Source organism: Pleurodeles waltl, chromosome 6, assembly GCF_031143425.1.
Source record: "Pleurodeles waltl isolate 20211129_DDA chromosome 6, aPleWal1.hap1.20221129, whole genome shotgun sequence".
Classification (NCBI taxonomy): Eukaryota; Metazoa; Chordata; class Amphibia; order Caudata; family Salamandridae; genus Pleurodeles; species Pleurodeles waltl.
In genome coordinates, this window is record NC_090445.1 from 1436744489 (window position 1) to 1436762145 (window position 17657).

General features: G+C 45.7%; 1 protein-coding gene across 4 annotated transcripts in view; it reads left to right on the forward strand.

Moving 5' to 3' along the window:
• Positions 1 to 17657, forward strand: part of ADAM8 (ADAM metallopeptidase domain 8) — a 230967-nt gene that overhangs the window by 91001 nt on the left and 122309 nt on the right. For all 4 annotated transcript variants that reach the window (XM_069240829.1, XM_069240830.1, XM_069240827.1 and 1 more), the window contains exon 2: positions 10669 to 10778. In XM_069240829.1, coding sequence (XP_069096930.1) covers positions 10669 to 10778 — 110 coding nt within the window. The remainder of the gene's footprint in view (positions 1 to 10668; positions 10779 to 17657) is intronic.

The following is a 17657-nucleotide window of genomic DNA, read 5'->3' on the forward strand; positions in this document are numbered from 1 at the left end:
GATGCAGTAGTATGGAGTCTCTTGTTAGCTCCTGATGTGAGCTGACTTGAGGAAGGGTTGGGTGTGCAGTTTGCAGACATAAGAGATCTGCCACATGTCGCTGGCCAAGGAGTACTTTAATTTAGTCCACAGCCTCAGGTCCCAACTAGCTACATACTATTATCGCTTTTTTCATCTCACAATGGCAATAAGATATGGGAGATAATAAAATGTCCATGCCAGATCTCTGATCCATGTATCCTTCCAACCTATTGCCTTCTGAGGCCCATAAACTTTAAACAATGTATCTCAGCATGGACAACCGAGTGCAGTAACCAGCTAGGAGGACTATGAAATAAGAAATACCATAGAGGGACCTGCAGAGCTGTGCAAATCTGCCAACTGAAACCGTAAACTGTGCCAGGCTCTCACACTTCTTCATCCATCACACTGCTAAGTGCTGCCTCCCATAACATAACTGCACTTTGGGGGCCATAAAGCACAACATTGAAACACTTCCCACATGGGATCAACACAAACAACATCCTTACAACCACACACTGTACATGATGTAGTATGCTACCCTTTGGGCAAGCTCTTTAGCATTCAAAGATGGCCCCATGCATATACACACACATTCGGGCAACAAAACATCCATTTTTGAATGCTTTTTATTTTGGTATTAGAAAAAGTGATTCAAAGGTGTGCATGTGAGCCAACCTTACAATAGTTTTCAGAAAAGCATAACAAAATCTTTTACAAGATGGACGCTCGTTCGTCTCCACGTGTTGGTGATCACCCTTGAGTGATTTTTGTTATAAATTGCCAAAAGCCATTCAAAGCTAAGAAGCATTGGCAAACCTATTAGCTTTGTTAAATATTGGTAATCAAACGACTGTGCCATGATGTGGTGATGCTTCTCTCGCTTTTCCCTCTCTTATTATTTTGCCCTCTCTCTAACTCACCTTCTTTATTTTTCTCAGTTTACCCATTCTCTCTACCCATTATCATTCTCTCGCTGCCACTTTTCACTTACACTCTATCCCTTTCCCAGCTCTCTGTTTCCTCTGCCCACACGTTCTGTCACCTTTCTTTTCTCCCTTTTCTCTCTCCCTTTCTCTCTACACCCATATCGCTTCTTCCCTCCTTCTCTTATTCTCTTACTGTTTCCTCTACTTTCCACCCTCGCCCGGTCTCTGTCACCCATGTCTCACTCACAGGATACAGTTAGAGCTCAGTTACTGATTCTCCTGGCTCACACAGCCCCATCTGGCTGTTCCTTGGCGCTTTCCTCAAGGACTTCTGCCTGCCAAGCTTCTGTGGGGCGTCTGTGGGCATGTGCCACCTGCCGTGGATGCTCGCACCACCTGAGAGGGTTCAGAACAGCAGACAATAGCCTGGGTTAAGGCCATTATGGTGGAGGGGATTTCACTGGCAGGATTCCCTCTGTATTTATCACTTTCTCCAGAAATATAAACATTTTGCATTAACACTCATTCTGAATCCGCCATTAGATTCAATCAGTAATAATGATAATGATATAGACATGTCTAGATTTCGAAGCCCCCGGAGGGATCCAATCTGATTTGTATATAAAATACTTCTCATTGGGCACACAGTGGAACAACGGTCACAAGGGCACAGGAACTTCAAGGTAAATCTGGAGACCACATGGAGGGGGTGCTATGAAAGTGGTCAGGAGAAGTTCATGAGCTTCACCCCACACACACTTGTCTTTCCGTCTGTCCTACTTTAAAGTTCAATGTCCTGCTCATGAGCCAGAATTGCGTTGCCATCGAGAACATGAAATCATTTCAAACAGCATGTAATTATAATAATTTTATGTCTTAAAATGTACGTGCTTGTGGACTTGGATTAAGTGTGGCTTAGTCTCGACTACAGAGGTCAGGCTGGTGAATCCCAGGAGGGTTTAGACGGTACTTACCCCGGTGTAAACAGATCCAGGGTGTAATCAATGTGGATTAGGTGTCCCCTCATGTATAGTGCTGATTTAGCACCAGTGAGGAGTGAGGCGCTCTAGAAAAACACAATGTATTGTTCGGCGTGAGGCGAAGTAAAGCAGAGAAGAGTCTGGGGGTCTGGTCCGTGTGAGAACGGAGTACAGTAGGCAGCATGCAAGGGAACTAGGACTCGCTATTTACTTGGTTTTACTATTTTAATATGGCATTTGCCAAAAACAATGGAATGATTCGGTCAATAAACAAAGAGTATGGCCAGGTCTGGGTCTATCATTGTATTATATCTATAACTGTGTAATGTCTTTATCTGGTCTGGGATGGCAGGCTACATCTTCTTCTCAAATGTCACACAGTGGGGAGGATGCGAGGGATGATGTCACACTGGAGAGAGGATGCGACGGATGATGTCACAATGAAGAGAGGCTGCGAGGGATGACGCCACAAAGGAGAGAGAGAGAGAGAGACAGGCGAAGAATAATGTCACAATAGAGAAATGATTCAAGAGATGAGGCAACAATGGACTGAGGAAGCGAGGGGTGTCGTCAAAATGAAGAGACAGCATCAGAGGCCGAAGTGAGAAGGAACTAACAGAAATTGAGTTCCACTACTTTTAAATTACTATGTAGTAGTTCCACCGAGTTTTCTAACTATGTTTAGGTTATTTCTTGTCCTCAGAGATGTTTTTAGGCATAGGGAAAGGGGACTCTGGCCCAGGGCCCAGCGTTTTCGGGAGGTGGGGCGTTGATAGTCTTATCAATGGACTGCCTGAGCCGGCTCTGTTTTGCAAAGTCCTGCCCTGATGATTTAACGATTCTTTAACTGAGATTCTTTCAAATTCTGTTTTCCTTTAATGTGTTAGGGAAGTCTGTGCATACATTTTGCAGAGAAATGTTGTTTTATATTGTTCAACACCATGCAACATCCAAAAAATAGTTTAAATTGAAACTGGGCCTCACATCTAAGAAATCTTAGGGGGCATAGAGATTATTTGCATTTATATTAGTGAGATGGTGTTGTATTATAGGATTGAAAACACACTTCAGTGTCCACGAATGTTAGATGCGAGCACACATTGCGAGTGCAATGTCAGTGACCTGGCTAGATAGGGCATAAAAGAGCTGAACTGGATCATAAATTCAAAAGTGTTCCCAACGGGGACCCCCAAAACATGTTGGGCCCAGGGCCCCCAAAATCACCCCTTCACTTCCACTAACGCATGCATGCTTACACATACACACATTCACACATATACACAATTCATCTCACGTAAACTCACTCTCACACGCGAGCAAGCCCACAACTTACATTTAAAAGCATTTGTTGCTTATCTCACCTGCCAGGAAGAGTCATGTACCTGCTAGTTGTAATCCATTCTTTATTACACTAATAGTGAATAATAAAATATTATTCACTATTAATATAATAACAAATTTACATAAAACAAGGAAAGTGGTGTCCCAATCGACGTCCATAAGGACCAGCTACCTTTGTGTACCAGGCACTGATTTTGCCATCACTGAGGACAGGGGTCGCAAAGGCAGAGCCAGTGGTGGCAAGGGACAGGCCAGGGGTCGCTGCTGCGACTCAATGGACCCTAAATGACGTCCATGGTACCCTGTAGAGAAGAAGAATTCCAGGAGAAGGAAGGATTGTGGTTGGCTTATGAATGGAGAGGTCCTCTGTGTTTGGCTAAACATAGCTGCCAGGGCCCATGTCATTCTTGGGAACCCACAGCTCCCTGCCACTGCTAACACTGCCCACGTCTCCCACTGGTAGTGTCACACATTGTATTTGGTGGAAGGCTGATAGCTTCAACCATGCTGAAATTGATCTGTTTGGTCAAAGTCTTATACCTGGAGAGTGTGTTGTGTTGCTTTGTGCTTTCGTTTTGATTACGGTAGTCTAGATTCTTGAGCTGCGATTTCACACAGTAGAGTGTACCTTTAAACAGATGTTGTGGAAGCATGGACCAAAATGGTGCAAATTAGAAACATCGTATAACCTTAAATGGAGTACTGTTTAATAGAAGGCAGCTTTAGGTTTCTCCCACAAAGTAATCCTCTCAAAAAGAAACAAAGACTCCGGTTTGGAACTGCGATTTCACCAATGAGCTCTCGACATACAGCTCAGAATCCCAGAGCAGCAACCACCAAGCACGGCTTCTATGCTGTGCCATATACTGCCCATACCCTATTTTGTGCACTTACCAAATTGGTGCATGTACTGCATACGGCATTGAAAAACAGGTGCTGCAGTGTGCTATTCTGCCCCTACACAGCAGATGGACACCATCTGCATGCATTCTGAAACCATGCATGGTAGAGCAGTCAAAATAAAGGCAGACCAAGCACTTATGGCCAGACACAATACCCAAGCAAGGTGTGTGAAGTCATTTGTTGGTCCTCGTCAACCAGACAGTGCACGAGTTCACCTACTGCTACCCTTTGCTGGCTTTACTGTTATTCTCATTAGCATTTTGTTTAGTGTTTGTGTGTTTTCCTTCCTCTTCTAAAGTTTGTTTCTCCCCTGGAAAATAGATGCATTACTTGTGTCCTTCCACTGCTTCCTTTTCAAGCACTGCTTCTTTCTTTTGAGTTAAGTACTCCATGAGAATGCATGTGTTTTCCAGCTGTCTCTCTCTTGTACTTCTGTGTCCCTGCTGCCCTCTATGTTGCTGTCTGTTACCCACGCGCTTCTCCCATGCCCACATCCATGTTGCACTCACTCTAGTGCACTACTCCCACCCCGTGTGGCTTTCTCATCCACGTGCTTCTCCTCAGAATGCTCTGCATTGCTCCCTCTCACACATTGCTTCTCGCCCTCACCCTCGCTCTACATGTTTCTTATATTCCCCCCACTGTCTGTGTTGATTCCTTCCTCCAGTGCTCTCTATATTGCTCTCCCCACTTGCACCTTCCATCTTTCTTCCCACAACCTGCACCCTGTGGGCTTTCCTCCACCCTCATCCTTTTGGAAGCTTGTCCTTTGTTATGCTTCCTCCACCCATGCCCATATGAAACGCTTTTGCGATACTTTTGTTTTATTTACCAATACAACTTGGTAAAAAAAAGCTCACATAAATTTGTAGACGTGTGCATGAACTGTGCAAGCACCAACAAAATTACATAGTGTGGGCTTTTTGTTTTTTTCTTCAGCCATGCTGCACCGCATTGGGGATGCCGTACAGCATGGCTAAAGACCATTGGCAATGCGGGTAGGTTCCAAAGGCGAGACCCATTGGCTTTGCCAATCCTTGTTTTCCTCAGTGCAGTATTGCCATACTTCCACACAACGGGAAGATGTGCCTCGGTGCAGGTGCAAATCCATTCAAAATCATGCCCCATGTCTCCCTACACAGTACAGCTAGGGGTTATTTTGAGGCCTTCCTTCATAAGTGGCAACTGCAGAAGAGTAAATAACTGCTGTAAGGCACAGCTTTGCTTAGGCCCAGCCTAATCTCTATCATTCACCATAACCACCCCAAAGTTTGCCTAGTGTGCTTGTGAACAAGCCCAACTCCACCCACGTCACAACAGTTAGACTTATAGCTCACCGTCTTCGCATCTGATGCACTACACCTTCATAAAGAATCTGTTCATCAGTCCTTTTTTGTCCCTACTATGATAATCTGGCAACTGCTAACTTCTTGTGCATGGAAGAAAAGAAGTATAATAATTGTTTTAAGAAAAATCTTTTGTTGCCCCTCCTATCCATTTAGAGTGTGGGCACTCTGGCTGCCAAATCACCTTTACCCTTGGGTTTTGCTAGCTGGCCAAGAGAAGGGCTAGGCTGACACCTATTAGACGGTGTGGGATAAGACTCAATCCACCACACGTGGTGTTACTGCCACCTGAAACCAGCAGTCTCATCCCCATGATGAGAGTCCAACGACAGTGCCAACTGCTAAGACACATACTGTGGAGAAAGTGATGAAGAACCTTCAGTTGTTACGTTCAGATGAGGTCAAAGAGTGGGGTGCTTCTTTGGAGGAATAGCTACCAATGGGCGATTTTTAGAGAGGTACTCAGCGCTCTCCCTCAATTCAATCTATGTGATATCCTAAATTACTCAAACAGTGCCATTCAGTGGGAAACCCCCCCCAATTAACCCAGAAACAATAACATCAAATATTATTAGAAGTATATAAATATGAAAGGCACATGTCTAATCCAGTAGGCAGTAATAATCAGTGTAGCCTTAAATACTCAAAAGTCCATAATTCAAACATGCTCCAATTTTGGTTGGGTGTTTTATAAATTATTAGTGGCGATATCATTGTAGGATGCTTTAAATCATGGTTCTCACTTTTGGTTCTGTACTAATTGAGTCACTTTGCATGGCAATGGGTGATGGAAATGCAAAATACATTCTGTATATATAATTAGAGTATAAATGTTGGAAACTGTTGTAGAAAGTCCTGAAGAAGTCGAGGGGTAATCCCTAGACGAAACACGTGTTGACTGGGACTGGAACGGGAGGAATTTCGGACAAAAGAATTTTCGAGAAGGATAAAGAAGAATATGATTCAAAAATTGGAGCGTGTTTGAATTATGGACTTTTGAGTATTTAAGGCTACACTGATTATCACTGCTTACTGGATTAGACGTGTGCCTTTCATATTTATATGCTTCTTTGGAGGGACTGCCTCTGAGTCACTTCCTGAGATCACACAGTGCGCAGGGGGCTGAATCAGCACCTGGTTTTGAGAAGAGCCGAGGAGGTCTTGTGCTGACAATAAGAAGAGGAAATCAAAAGCTCCAGCAACGCTGTCATTCGGGAGCCCCCGAATGTACAGAGCTTCCCGCCAAAAACACAGAGTGACCTATGTCTTCTTAAAAGATGAAACTTGGCAGACCCCGCTCCTCCTGCTCGAAACCATATCTGCCGTCACTACCGGGACATCAAATAATGGGGAGACCGGAAATGCTTGTTTACATTTTGTTACTTTTGGGATCGATGCGTCGTCCTTGTTCACGTTTCAGTCAACAGAGAAACGTTCAAGGTTTTTCCAATGAAAAACCGGTACTGAATTCCGCGGTTTCCACCAACCTTACAGGTTAACAGAGAATAACTGTGCCACTCTACGAGTCAACGGGGAAGCATTTTGTTACATAGCCGCTTTTTAGGTTGAATATAGCAGTGCTCAAGCGCTGCTTTTCTGACGTGTTGGTAACCACGCCTTCTTGCCCATCGACTCTGGTACATGGCTAATTGCACTTTTGTCGATAACTGACTACCAGCGAACTTCTGTTCCCTTTCGTCTCTCTCTTCGCCCTCACTGCGGCGCTTTGAATCGGCTCTCTTATTACAACTGTTTTACTTTTTATTTTCAGTTTGGCAAGAAAAGTCCAGTTAGGAATTCACAGCGCTAATACCGCTAACTCGAGCAAACGTGAGACCCATTGCATTGCACAGGCTTGTTTTACTTGCCTAATCAGTGTGAACGTTGGTCTCTGGTATACCGATTAACACTGAGGCCCAGGTGAACCCTATAACTCAATGTGCTGCACTTTTCCACAGTTTAAATCAATTGCAGGGCATTTTCTCGCATAACTGCAATGCTGAGTATTACTTATGTGCCGAATAAGTCAATCGACAACAACCTCAATGTACCGCACGAATCCATTTCGAAACACTTCTCTGTCAGCACTTTATTTTCATTCAGGTCAACGGAAGCATAACGTTCTATCATCTGAGTCAAACCGGAAGCACTTGTTCACCGCACAAGAGAACATATTCTGCAACATAGGAAAGTGGGTTTCAAGCCAGCGGAGAAGCACTTTTTCAGCTCACAAGTCAATTAAGACGCAGCTGCGAGAAAGGTAATTGGAGATATCCTGTTTAAAGTAAACGTCACCGGAGCAGCGTTGTGCACCTTACAAGTCATGGCAGAAGCAATGTTCTATTAAAGCGCCATTGCCGAGGCACTTTTCTACCGTGACAAGCAATGAAGAGGCCCTTTTGCATTGTAAACTGCAGCGGGGAAGCACTTCTCTACTGTACATGTCAACAGAGATGTCTCAATGAACCCCCCAATCAGAGAAGCTATTTTGTACCTTAAAAGCAGGTGCGATTTTAGCACTGGTGGTGTCCAGTGTGATAATAATTCTAGGTGCCCTACAATGACCACCTCCGCTACAGATTCTCTCACTACCACCCTTTAACAGGGCCACTCAAGTCGCAATAAGAGCAAATGAAGGATAAACTCCCAATTAACACTTCTGGATTTCTTTCCTCCTCCACCCCTCCATTACTCCAGTCAATCTAACTAACAAACTCTCATATCCGCAACTCAAATTAACTCATAATAATACTAAAACTGTACTCCTTATTAAATTATACTAATCCATCACTAATTCTTGTTGGGTACCGGAGTAGCGTGCTACTCATCGAAAAGCGCTTCGACGCCTCGTCAGGGGTAGTAAGCGCTATATAAATACGATTACAATTACAATTACAATTACTCTCAGATGCATTTAGTTTTATAGCATCGCTCATACCAGTGTAGGGTGTCATAGCACAGAGACAATCACTCCGACATGTGTAAATCAGTGTATAGGAAATGTTACGTAAGACAGAGCACTACAAGGTGTAGGAGTCAAGTGTCATCCATACTGGTTGGCAGTATACTTTAAGAGTGCTTTGTCTGGAGAAGCAAAAACTCACAGTTTAAAATGTAATACCATGGTTGGGGGTTCTCTTTAATAATAAGAATTGATTTCTACCCAAATGAACCCTCTTTGCAACATTAGGCTACTGGAAGACGGAGGAAAAAATCATAACCCTCTAATACATACCTTGCTGTTTGCATTCAGCTCTTTGGTGAGAGTAAATAGCTAAGTGTTCCTTATTAGGATTTTAAATGATAAACTGAAAGTAACAAAAGGATCTCTCCGACAAAAGCAGTAACACTCTGGCCTTTTTACATTGTATGTACTTTGTGATCTGCATGGTACATGTTCTTTGCAGCAGACATTGTAACCCTCTGCATCACCTTATAGTGAGGCAAATCTTTCCCTAGACAGAACTCTGATTTCTCTCCAGAAAGAACATTAATCACCAAGTTATCTTGACATTTTTATTGTTGCCTTAAAATACCTGGAGGCGAGGAACGCCTACTTTTAAAATCGTAATACACTTGCAAACATAGCGCCCCCACCTGAAGTAAGCAACGGGTGCGGTGGCACCGGTCGCACCGCCCTAGAGCCGGCCCTGCTTAAAATTGAACAGAGAAGCCCCTTCCAGCCTTACAAGAGCGAATGCCTTTACATAGCAAGTTCCTTTCTAGAGCACACATTCCCACTCAAGCGCGTCACTGGGCGCTAGAATGTGACCTTTCGGTCAAGCACAAGTCCCAGCACTGGATATATTGTTCCACCACAACAAAGATTTTCTACCTCATGGGCCAATGGAGAGGTACTTTTATGTTGTATTGAATTCATGAATTTATTATCAATAGCTGCAACAGCAGTGTAGCAGAACCGCTTAGAGATTCCGTGAATGGTGTGAAGCAGATGTCTATTCAGAGTTTCTCTGCTAGAAGAGGTGTTTCTTCGCTCGTAAGATGAGCTAATGCGTCTGCTACCCAGATCTGCATGTGGTTGCGGGCGGGTGTTGTGTACGAATCTCGGGCAGGTTCAGCCTTTCATTCTCGGGCCCAGATTTACTCAAACGTGTGTAGCGTTGCGTGAAAATCTACAGCTGTGTTTTGCATGAAGGCTAAGAAAATTGTACATCACCTTATTTACAAAGACTACCATGCAACCGATGACATTGTCAGCGCTTAAAGTGCATAAAGAAAGCTTTTGTGTGTGCTAAGCATCGTGCTGGAGAGCACTGACAAGCAAGCAGTGCCAAATCGCGATGTGTACTCCAGGGGCACCCTACGGTATGGATATCCGTGCACAGGTAAACACCCTTACCTAAAGTGTGAAATATCTGCATGGAAATTAAATGTTACGTTTGGGAATATCACATGGTATCCACTTGCCCATTGTTTTTGCCGGATTCATTTAGCTCTATATTTTTTCTCAAATTCGCTTCGCTTTGAAATTCTGGCTTTGCATGAAATCCGAGGGATTTGCACTGTTCGGGTCCCATGCTCCCATTTTTCATCCTTAATCAGGGTTTGGCGCTATCTGATGCAAAGCTGTTTGGCCTTGCGCCCGGGTTATCTTTTCAGTGGAAAGTGTATTTTGTGTGGAACAGCTGACAGAGACTGCTCTTTCCACCACTCATTAAAACATATAGTAAATTTGGGCCTAAAGTTCAGAGGATAACAAAAATGTACCACTGACTTTACGATTACTAAAGGTATGTCTTATTTCCTGGTATTGTATAGTTAATGAGTGCCCATTACTTCAAGGCCAAGAATAATTCAATTTGTGTTATTTAATATATTAGATTATTTTCGTATAGCAGGTGTCTGTTCAACAAAGAACATCAAGAAACTTTCTAAAATGTGAATTTGGGGTGCATGTATGTTAGAAAGTTTTTAAAATGCATCTGAAACAAAGTATGTTACTTTTTCCAATACTTTATATTATGTGTCTAACAGTGTTGTGCCCCTCCTTAGTCCTTCGATTCACTTATAGATGGAAAATGTACTGTGAAATGAAATCCCAGTGTGACAATGAGCAAAGTGGAACATTATACGAAGTGTTCTGCCTTTCATGGGTAATACAGACTGATTCATTTGTCCTTTTTCCAGGACTTTCGGCCAGCCAGCCGCAGCCCCTTGCACATGTGCAGCAGTACGAGACGGTGGTGCCAGTCCTCCTGGACACAGGGCGCAGCAGGAGAGAGGCTCCCTCTGAACAGGTAAGTGACCCAAATACAGCACACTGTGCACCTGGGAATCCAGGCACCTGCCAGACTCCCCACGGGCCACCAGTGTGTCCTGGCATCTCCTAGCGACCAGCACCTGCGGAGCCTCACAGCACACACTGCTTAAAGCAGTGACCACTGACTGACCTCTAAGTCCTGTCTCTCAGCACAATACATCCTGACACCAGCAGTGACTGCCCCTTGGGCACCGCGCTGAACTAAGGGACTGCAAGGACTCATGAGTGACCAAGGCATGACACATCTCAGTGTGCCTCACTGCCTCCAAACACTTAGCAGTGACTGGGCTCTGAGGCACCTGACAGTGCACCAGCACTTCCAGGCCCTTAGCAGTGGCTGACTCTAGGTTGAAAGTTAATCGTGACCGTTCAGAAAACCATGTACAATACACAAATATCACCTCTAGGCACTTCTCGGTGATAAAGGCCTTCCAAAGGGCCCCGCACTTTATGAAACCTATCAATAAATTACTCCTGATTACCTCAATGAGCACCAGAGCCTCATGTGTGCCAGGTCTTCCACCCACCAGTCAGTGACCAGGCCATACAACAGATCAGTGCGCACTAGGACTTTCAGACTTGTGTCACTGGCTTATACATCAGACCCATCATAGTGATCAGGTCTTTGAGACGCTCCTCAGTGGTTCCCTCCTAAAACCACTCGTACAACAAATCGTTCACGGACCAACTCATAAGACATCCTCCCTGTGCTCCAGGGCCTCACTGTGCAGAATGGGGTTCAGCCGCCTCACAGTGACTGACCCCTGAGTCACGTCACTGTATACTGGGGTTTGTCACATGGCAGTGTCCGCCCACCTCTTGTCCCTGCCTCTGGCAACTCTTCCCGTCTGTAGCATCTTGTACCCCAGCCCAAGAGTGCAGCAGACGTTGTGTACCTGTATGGAGCATCTTGTGCCATTCTATGTTGTCCCTGGTAAATAGTTCTCTGCCTCTGAGTAGGCTGAACGGACGGTATCCAGTTAGGGTATGGGTGATTCTGTACACCCAAACCATGCCTGCTAGATAATTCCTGTTCCCAATCAAAACCAGTGTTAATGGCAGCTTGCCATTCCACAGCACCGTTCTCGGCCGGGTCACAAACTGGGATGTGTTTTTCCTTAATGCTATTCCGTGATAAAAATCCTTTCCATTTGTCAGAATTGAATTGGGGACCATTATCACTCAATAATGATCTGGGAAAACCCTCCCCCACCAAATCCTTGTTACAAAGGAGATTAAAGTGGAGGCTTCCACCTTTTCACAAATTTCAAACTAAGGACATTTAGAGTACACGTCCAGAAGAACTATAACATACTTAGGAACTCCCCAAGTGTCCAGGATGAGTCCCAACATGTTCACACCCAAATCCTCCCAGGGATTCCCCAGGCTCCAAGTCTATCCCAGCGAAGGCATAAAAACAGTCAAGGATTTATCTGCATTTCCACACAAAATGCAGGTTCAAAAACCTCTCAACGTCAGCCTCAACTCCAGGCTACCAATACAAGGACATCACCCTCTTTTTAGACCTAACTAGTCCAAAATGGCCTTCACATGTGATTTTCAGGATTCTTTCTCTAAGACTCGTGGAAGGTATGACCCTGGACCAGTACTCACTGTACTAGTAACCCACCTATAGTGGCCCTCCCCTATCTACTAAAGAGCCTTTTGTGTTTTTATGTAGCAGTCACTGTGTGCTGGAGGCCCGGTCTACAGCTTGCTTTGTGTAGAACTCAGCTCTGTCGTTGTCCATAGCATTCGCAGCAGAGCGTAATGCCGGCCCCTGCAGCATCTGTGGTGCAAGGGGACCCCAAACACTTTGGGACGCTCTCAAACCATCAAGGGGCCCCACTCACCCCAAACCTAATGAATATCGCGGGTATATGGTAGATTAAGGGTATCATCCTTATATTCTGCAGGGGGCTTCATTACTATGGGTTACGCCATGAGTTCCAGGCAGCAGCTTACGGTGTCACTGCTTGTCCAGTGGCGATAGCCTTGTAGCCGCAGCCTCTAAAAGAAGCAGCCCATGTGCTTGTAAAAAGCTCTTGTGTAGCAGCTTCTGGGGCATATTTACAAGCCCCATGTGCCACCGGTGCGTAACTTTTTGTGACACACCAGCAGCGCACAGTGAAGACCCATATCTACAAGGCTACGCAAAGTCACTTTGCATAACTTTTCATGGCCTTGAAGATATGGTGTAAGGCAACACAGCGCAAGGCATTGCAGTGGGTTTTCCCACACAACGCCCGTGGGTTTAGACGCATTCCCAGATTTACAAGAATCTCTAAACCTGGAAATGTGTCAAAACTGTACGCCTCCCCAGGGCAGGAGCAACGAGGAAAAATATCTTAATTTCACCTCGTTGTTTCCTGTATCTATGTGTGCTGCATTCTGCAGCACACATAGAAAGAGGAAAATGCCTCCCAGAATTGTTTTTGTGCAGGAAGGAGTCCCTCCCAGCACAAAAACCTACCTGTTAAAAACGCAGACACCCTTGAACCAATGTGAGAGGTTGCCTGCATTGGTGGTAGGCAGCAATTTGTGTGCCAGCGCAGGGTAAAGGAGAGAAATCCATAGTATCTTGTAAATACAGCGAATTTCTGCCCTTTCCCTATGGCACAGGGCAGGGCAGCAAGGGCACTTGGTGCATTGCCGTGCGCCAAGGGACTTGTAAATGTGCCCCTCTGTCTGTAGCAGCCCCTGATTCGTCAATAATAGTGCTACCTTTGGAACTTCCTGCTCCCTTCTGCAGAACCTGCCCAACTTTGTCCTTAGCATCCTCTGTGACTCTGTTTCCTGCTGGCCTATCCCCGTCTGCAGCAAACGCCGTTTTCTTTGTTTGTAGCTGCAATTTGTTTTGTAATACCTCTGCTTGTTTGCAGAAACCGGTGCCCATTTGTCTGCAGCAGCAAGTGCCCCTGTTTGCCTAGCTAAACAGTAAAGATGTGCCCATGCTAATCTGCAGTGGTTCGTCTTTGTCTGTAGTAACCGTGTCAGCAGTGACCTCTGTCTGTTACAGGACTTGTCGGTCGGTAAGCCTAGAAGAGCCTGGCCCAGTATGTAGCAGCCTCAGTACTCAGGAATTCAGCTTCAGCAGGCCTTGCTTGGACCAGTTTTTTTATGTATCTGCCTCAGCATCAGTATATAAAGGCATCTGTGTATGGTGCTTCCAGTAACTGTATCACCCAGTAACAACATACCTAAGCTTCCTCTCTCCGTAGTGCCTGTGTCTCTGCTGTCGGGAGCAGCCCGTGCCTGTAGCACCCCCTCTCTGCTGGTACCAGGTTCGCCTACAGCACCCCTCGCCCTTAGCAACCCCTACCTGCCTGCAGCAGTCCGGAGCCTCCTTCCTCTGTAGCTCTTCCTGCCCCCTATGTCCGTAGGCAGCTATGCATCTGTTTGTGTGTGGGACACACTATCCCTGTGTGGAGCTGCTCTTTCGCCTCTTTGCCTGTAGCGCCCCCGATGGCTGGTTGTCTGTAGCAGCCTTTGTTTGTTTGAGGAAGCCAATGCCTGTTTATATGAAGCAGACCTTGGCCCTTTGCCTGTAGCAGCCCTAGTTTGTGCGTTGCTTCTGCCTGTATCGGCCCTATCCATGTCTGAGCTCCTTGTAATGCTGTTTATTAAATAAACGGCTGACGCTCTGTCTGACACATGACATCACTTCTTATAAATCCTGTGTTTTCAGAAAGCAGGCCACTTCGTTCCCATGGAAAGGAGCCAGCTGCCGGAACATACATTTTCATCAGCTGATTCTCATTTTCACCTCCAGCCTTTAACCCGGGGCCCTGGCCTGTGACCCCAGAACAACCCAAGGATGTCTGTAGCATTTCCAACAATAACAAAGCCGTTTTCACTCAGCCATATACAGCCATGTTGTTGTTGATACTGCCTGGCCACCAGGAATAACTAGGGGTGACGAGGGAATCCCCTCTGCCCTCTGATCTACAACGACGACGACCACTAGAGACCGCCATGCCTTCTGTATTCTTCCAAGGACCACCTCTGTGAAGTCAGACCTCCCAGTATGTCCTCAACTGGCGGCCCTTAGTTCCACAGCCCCGAACTGTCAGCCCTCCTCACCATCCTGCATTGATGGACACTGGCGCCAGATTGTGTGAGTTCACAGGGCCCGGGCCACCGAAATAATTCTTGTTAGTGGGCCCAAGAGCTAGGCCAGAACCTTTCACAATGTCTGCCCTCATCTGACGTGCCCAAGGCTGAAGGCAGCAGCAGAGATGAGTGGATCCACTGGGCTCTGAGCTGGAGGCGAAGACACGAGATTAACTCTTTCCCTTCTGGATGAACATCTGAGCGTTAGTACCAAGCCAGTCAGTCTCACTATGGATGCAAAGTGCAGCCACCCAGATGAAAGGGCGGGATCTGATAAGTGTGCGACATGACTCCTTGTGAGGAAGTGACATCATTGTGGTGTGTCTAAGCTGACAGGCTCCTCACCTATTTCTTTGAAGTGCTCCTTCTTTCAAGGAAGTGTGGATTGGTCACCCACCACTGGTTTCTGATATGTTTCCTAATTATTAATTTCTTTTTTTTTTTTTTTACGTATGGCGCCCGACCTGGAGGCAAGTAGTCAGCCCTGTATCTATTCCATGGAGCGGTAGCCACATGGGTCAGAGCACCCACTGGGCCTCTGTCAGCATCTGTATTCAATTGTGCTGCCATTAATCTCTTTTCTTAGCACCAGTATTTTATTTCAGGAAAATCTCTCCCATGATGGACGGCCAAGCGGGTTCTGTGTATCGAAACCACATATAAAAAAAGGTTGAGGATAGTTGGCAAGGGAGTGATCCTTCATCCTGCCGGGAGCCTTGGCCCTGCTCGGAGGTAGGCAGGACTTACAGGCAAACTGAGGTATTAGTGAATAGGCTAATGCCCCTGAGAGGTCACATCGCCTGTGACTGCCTCAGCACTAGCCCTACAGATTATTCAACAACTCCAGCCTCTAAATCACTCCCTTATGGCCCTGTCTTTTCTCTGAGCTCAGTGGCATGCCCTGTTCATGTTTGCCCCTTGCAGGTGCCCTTCCAGAGAGGAAGCGAGGGGTGGAGGGCATTGCTGGCTTTGCTCACCCACACTCACCACATCCTGCCCAGGTTTCCTGCCTAAGTTTCTTCAGTAGGAAGTGCTGGGCTGCAATGGGCAGTGCTCAGAGTAGAGAGAAATGATCAGTGTGCGTGGAGGTAACAGAGTGCTCGCTGCCCTGGGACATTGGTGTCACAGCTGCACCGTGACAGGGGACGCCTGGGAGCCCAAGGGGGCCTACCCACACTTCCACACTTACCAAGTGCAGAGTGGCGTGCAGGACATACGGCTGTATCTGCCACAGCCCCACTGGCCTATCGAAAGCCGTAACCTGTCACGAACTCCACAACTCCCCAATAGGCCTGCCTCTCTCTCTAGGCATGAACGTGTTACAAAATGCAGCCACTATCCCAGCCGTGTATCCCTTTGAAGGATGGCGTGATTTCTTCTTCATATAATGGCCTTCTGAAGCTTGCTCTCTCTCTCACACACTCTCTGTCGCCTTCTCTCTGTTCCTCTCTCTTTTGCTTTGCCTCTCTCTCACTCATTTGCTCATCCTCTCTTTACCGCTTCCTTTTTCTCTCCCATTTGCCTTTTGACTCCCTCACTCTTCTCTAAACCGTTGTCTATTCCTCTCTCGCTCTTTCATACTTTCCCATCCTCTTCCTTGTCTGCTTTCTCTTTCATTTATCCCCCCGTATTCCCCCTTCTCTTCTGTTCTTTTTGTATTGTTATTTCATTTATATAGCTCTTCTTACACCCGTCGAAGCACTGAAGCGTTTTTCCAGATGCTCAGTAGGCGTTGGGAGTGGAAGTGTGTCTCTAATATACACGACACGGGAATCATTGTTACTGTGCTCGAGGACAGAGTTGGGCTCGTCCCTTGGTTTTGTCGGGTGCCTCTGAAGTGAAAAGGGGGAAGGGACGGGGCGCTTAAGCACAGGAGAAGAAAGAGGCCATTCAAGCTGCCGGAAGAGGTCATACATGATATTGCAGTCAACGAAATCGGGTTGACACCTCACCGTCTTTTTCACCGACATGACTAGCATTTTATTGGTCTGGCCCGTACAAAAATTAGGAAAAGCAGCTAAAGCCGGTATTTTCCCCCTTATTAGTGCATACTTAAAACAGTAAATATAAGAAGAAAGCACTTCAAAATGTGCTCTGGGGCTGCCTCAGTGACCCCTGGCTGATAAATCGAGCAATAAAAGATTGAAATGCCGTGTTACAAATGAATACAGACGGGTTTCTATACCGCTCTGTGTACGTATCATGTGCAGTCCTATTCAAAATCTTAAAACGTGAACAAATAGCTGGTAATCTTTTGGGGGGAAGTACCAACCCTATCAAGGAAGACTGGCACCGTTATCTTCATTAGAAAACATGGGCAGCTCATACTAGACGTGGTACATAAATAACATGTCAGTTACAGTGAGGATAAGTACAGTCCACACAAGAAGGGAAGAAGCGTAAGCGTCACATTTCCTGGTGGCCTTATTCATGCAAGGACTTACATTACAGTTCAAATCAAGTTTTTCTCTCCTGTCTTTCTCGCCCTCTTGTTTCTCTCTCAACATATTTGCATTTCTTACAAGAAAGTACTTTTCTCAGACAGTCTTTGCTGCGTGGTGCCAGAAAAATAATATAAAAGTGTGTGTTTGTGCAAAAAGATTACTGTAGGGAGGGATGAAAGTGACTGAACTCGAAGGCCCTGCCTTTTAGCTTGTGTTCCAGAATATCGTCAAATATCATAGCCAAAATATCAATGACCAAAATATTGTGGAAATAAGCTTGGATTGGTAAATATATATTG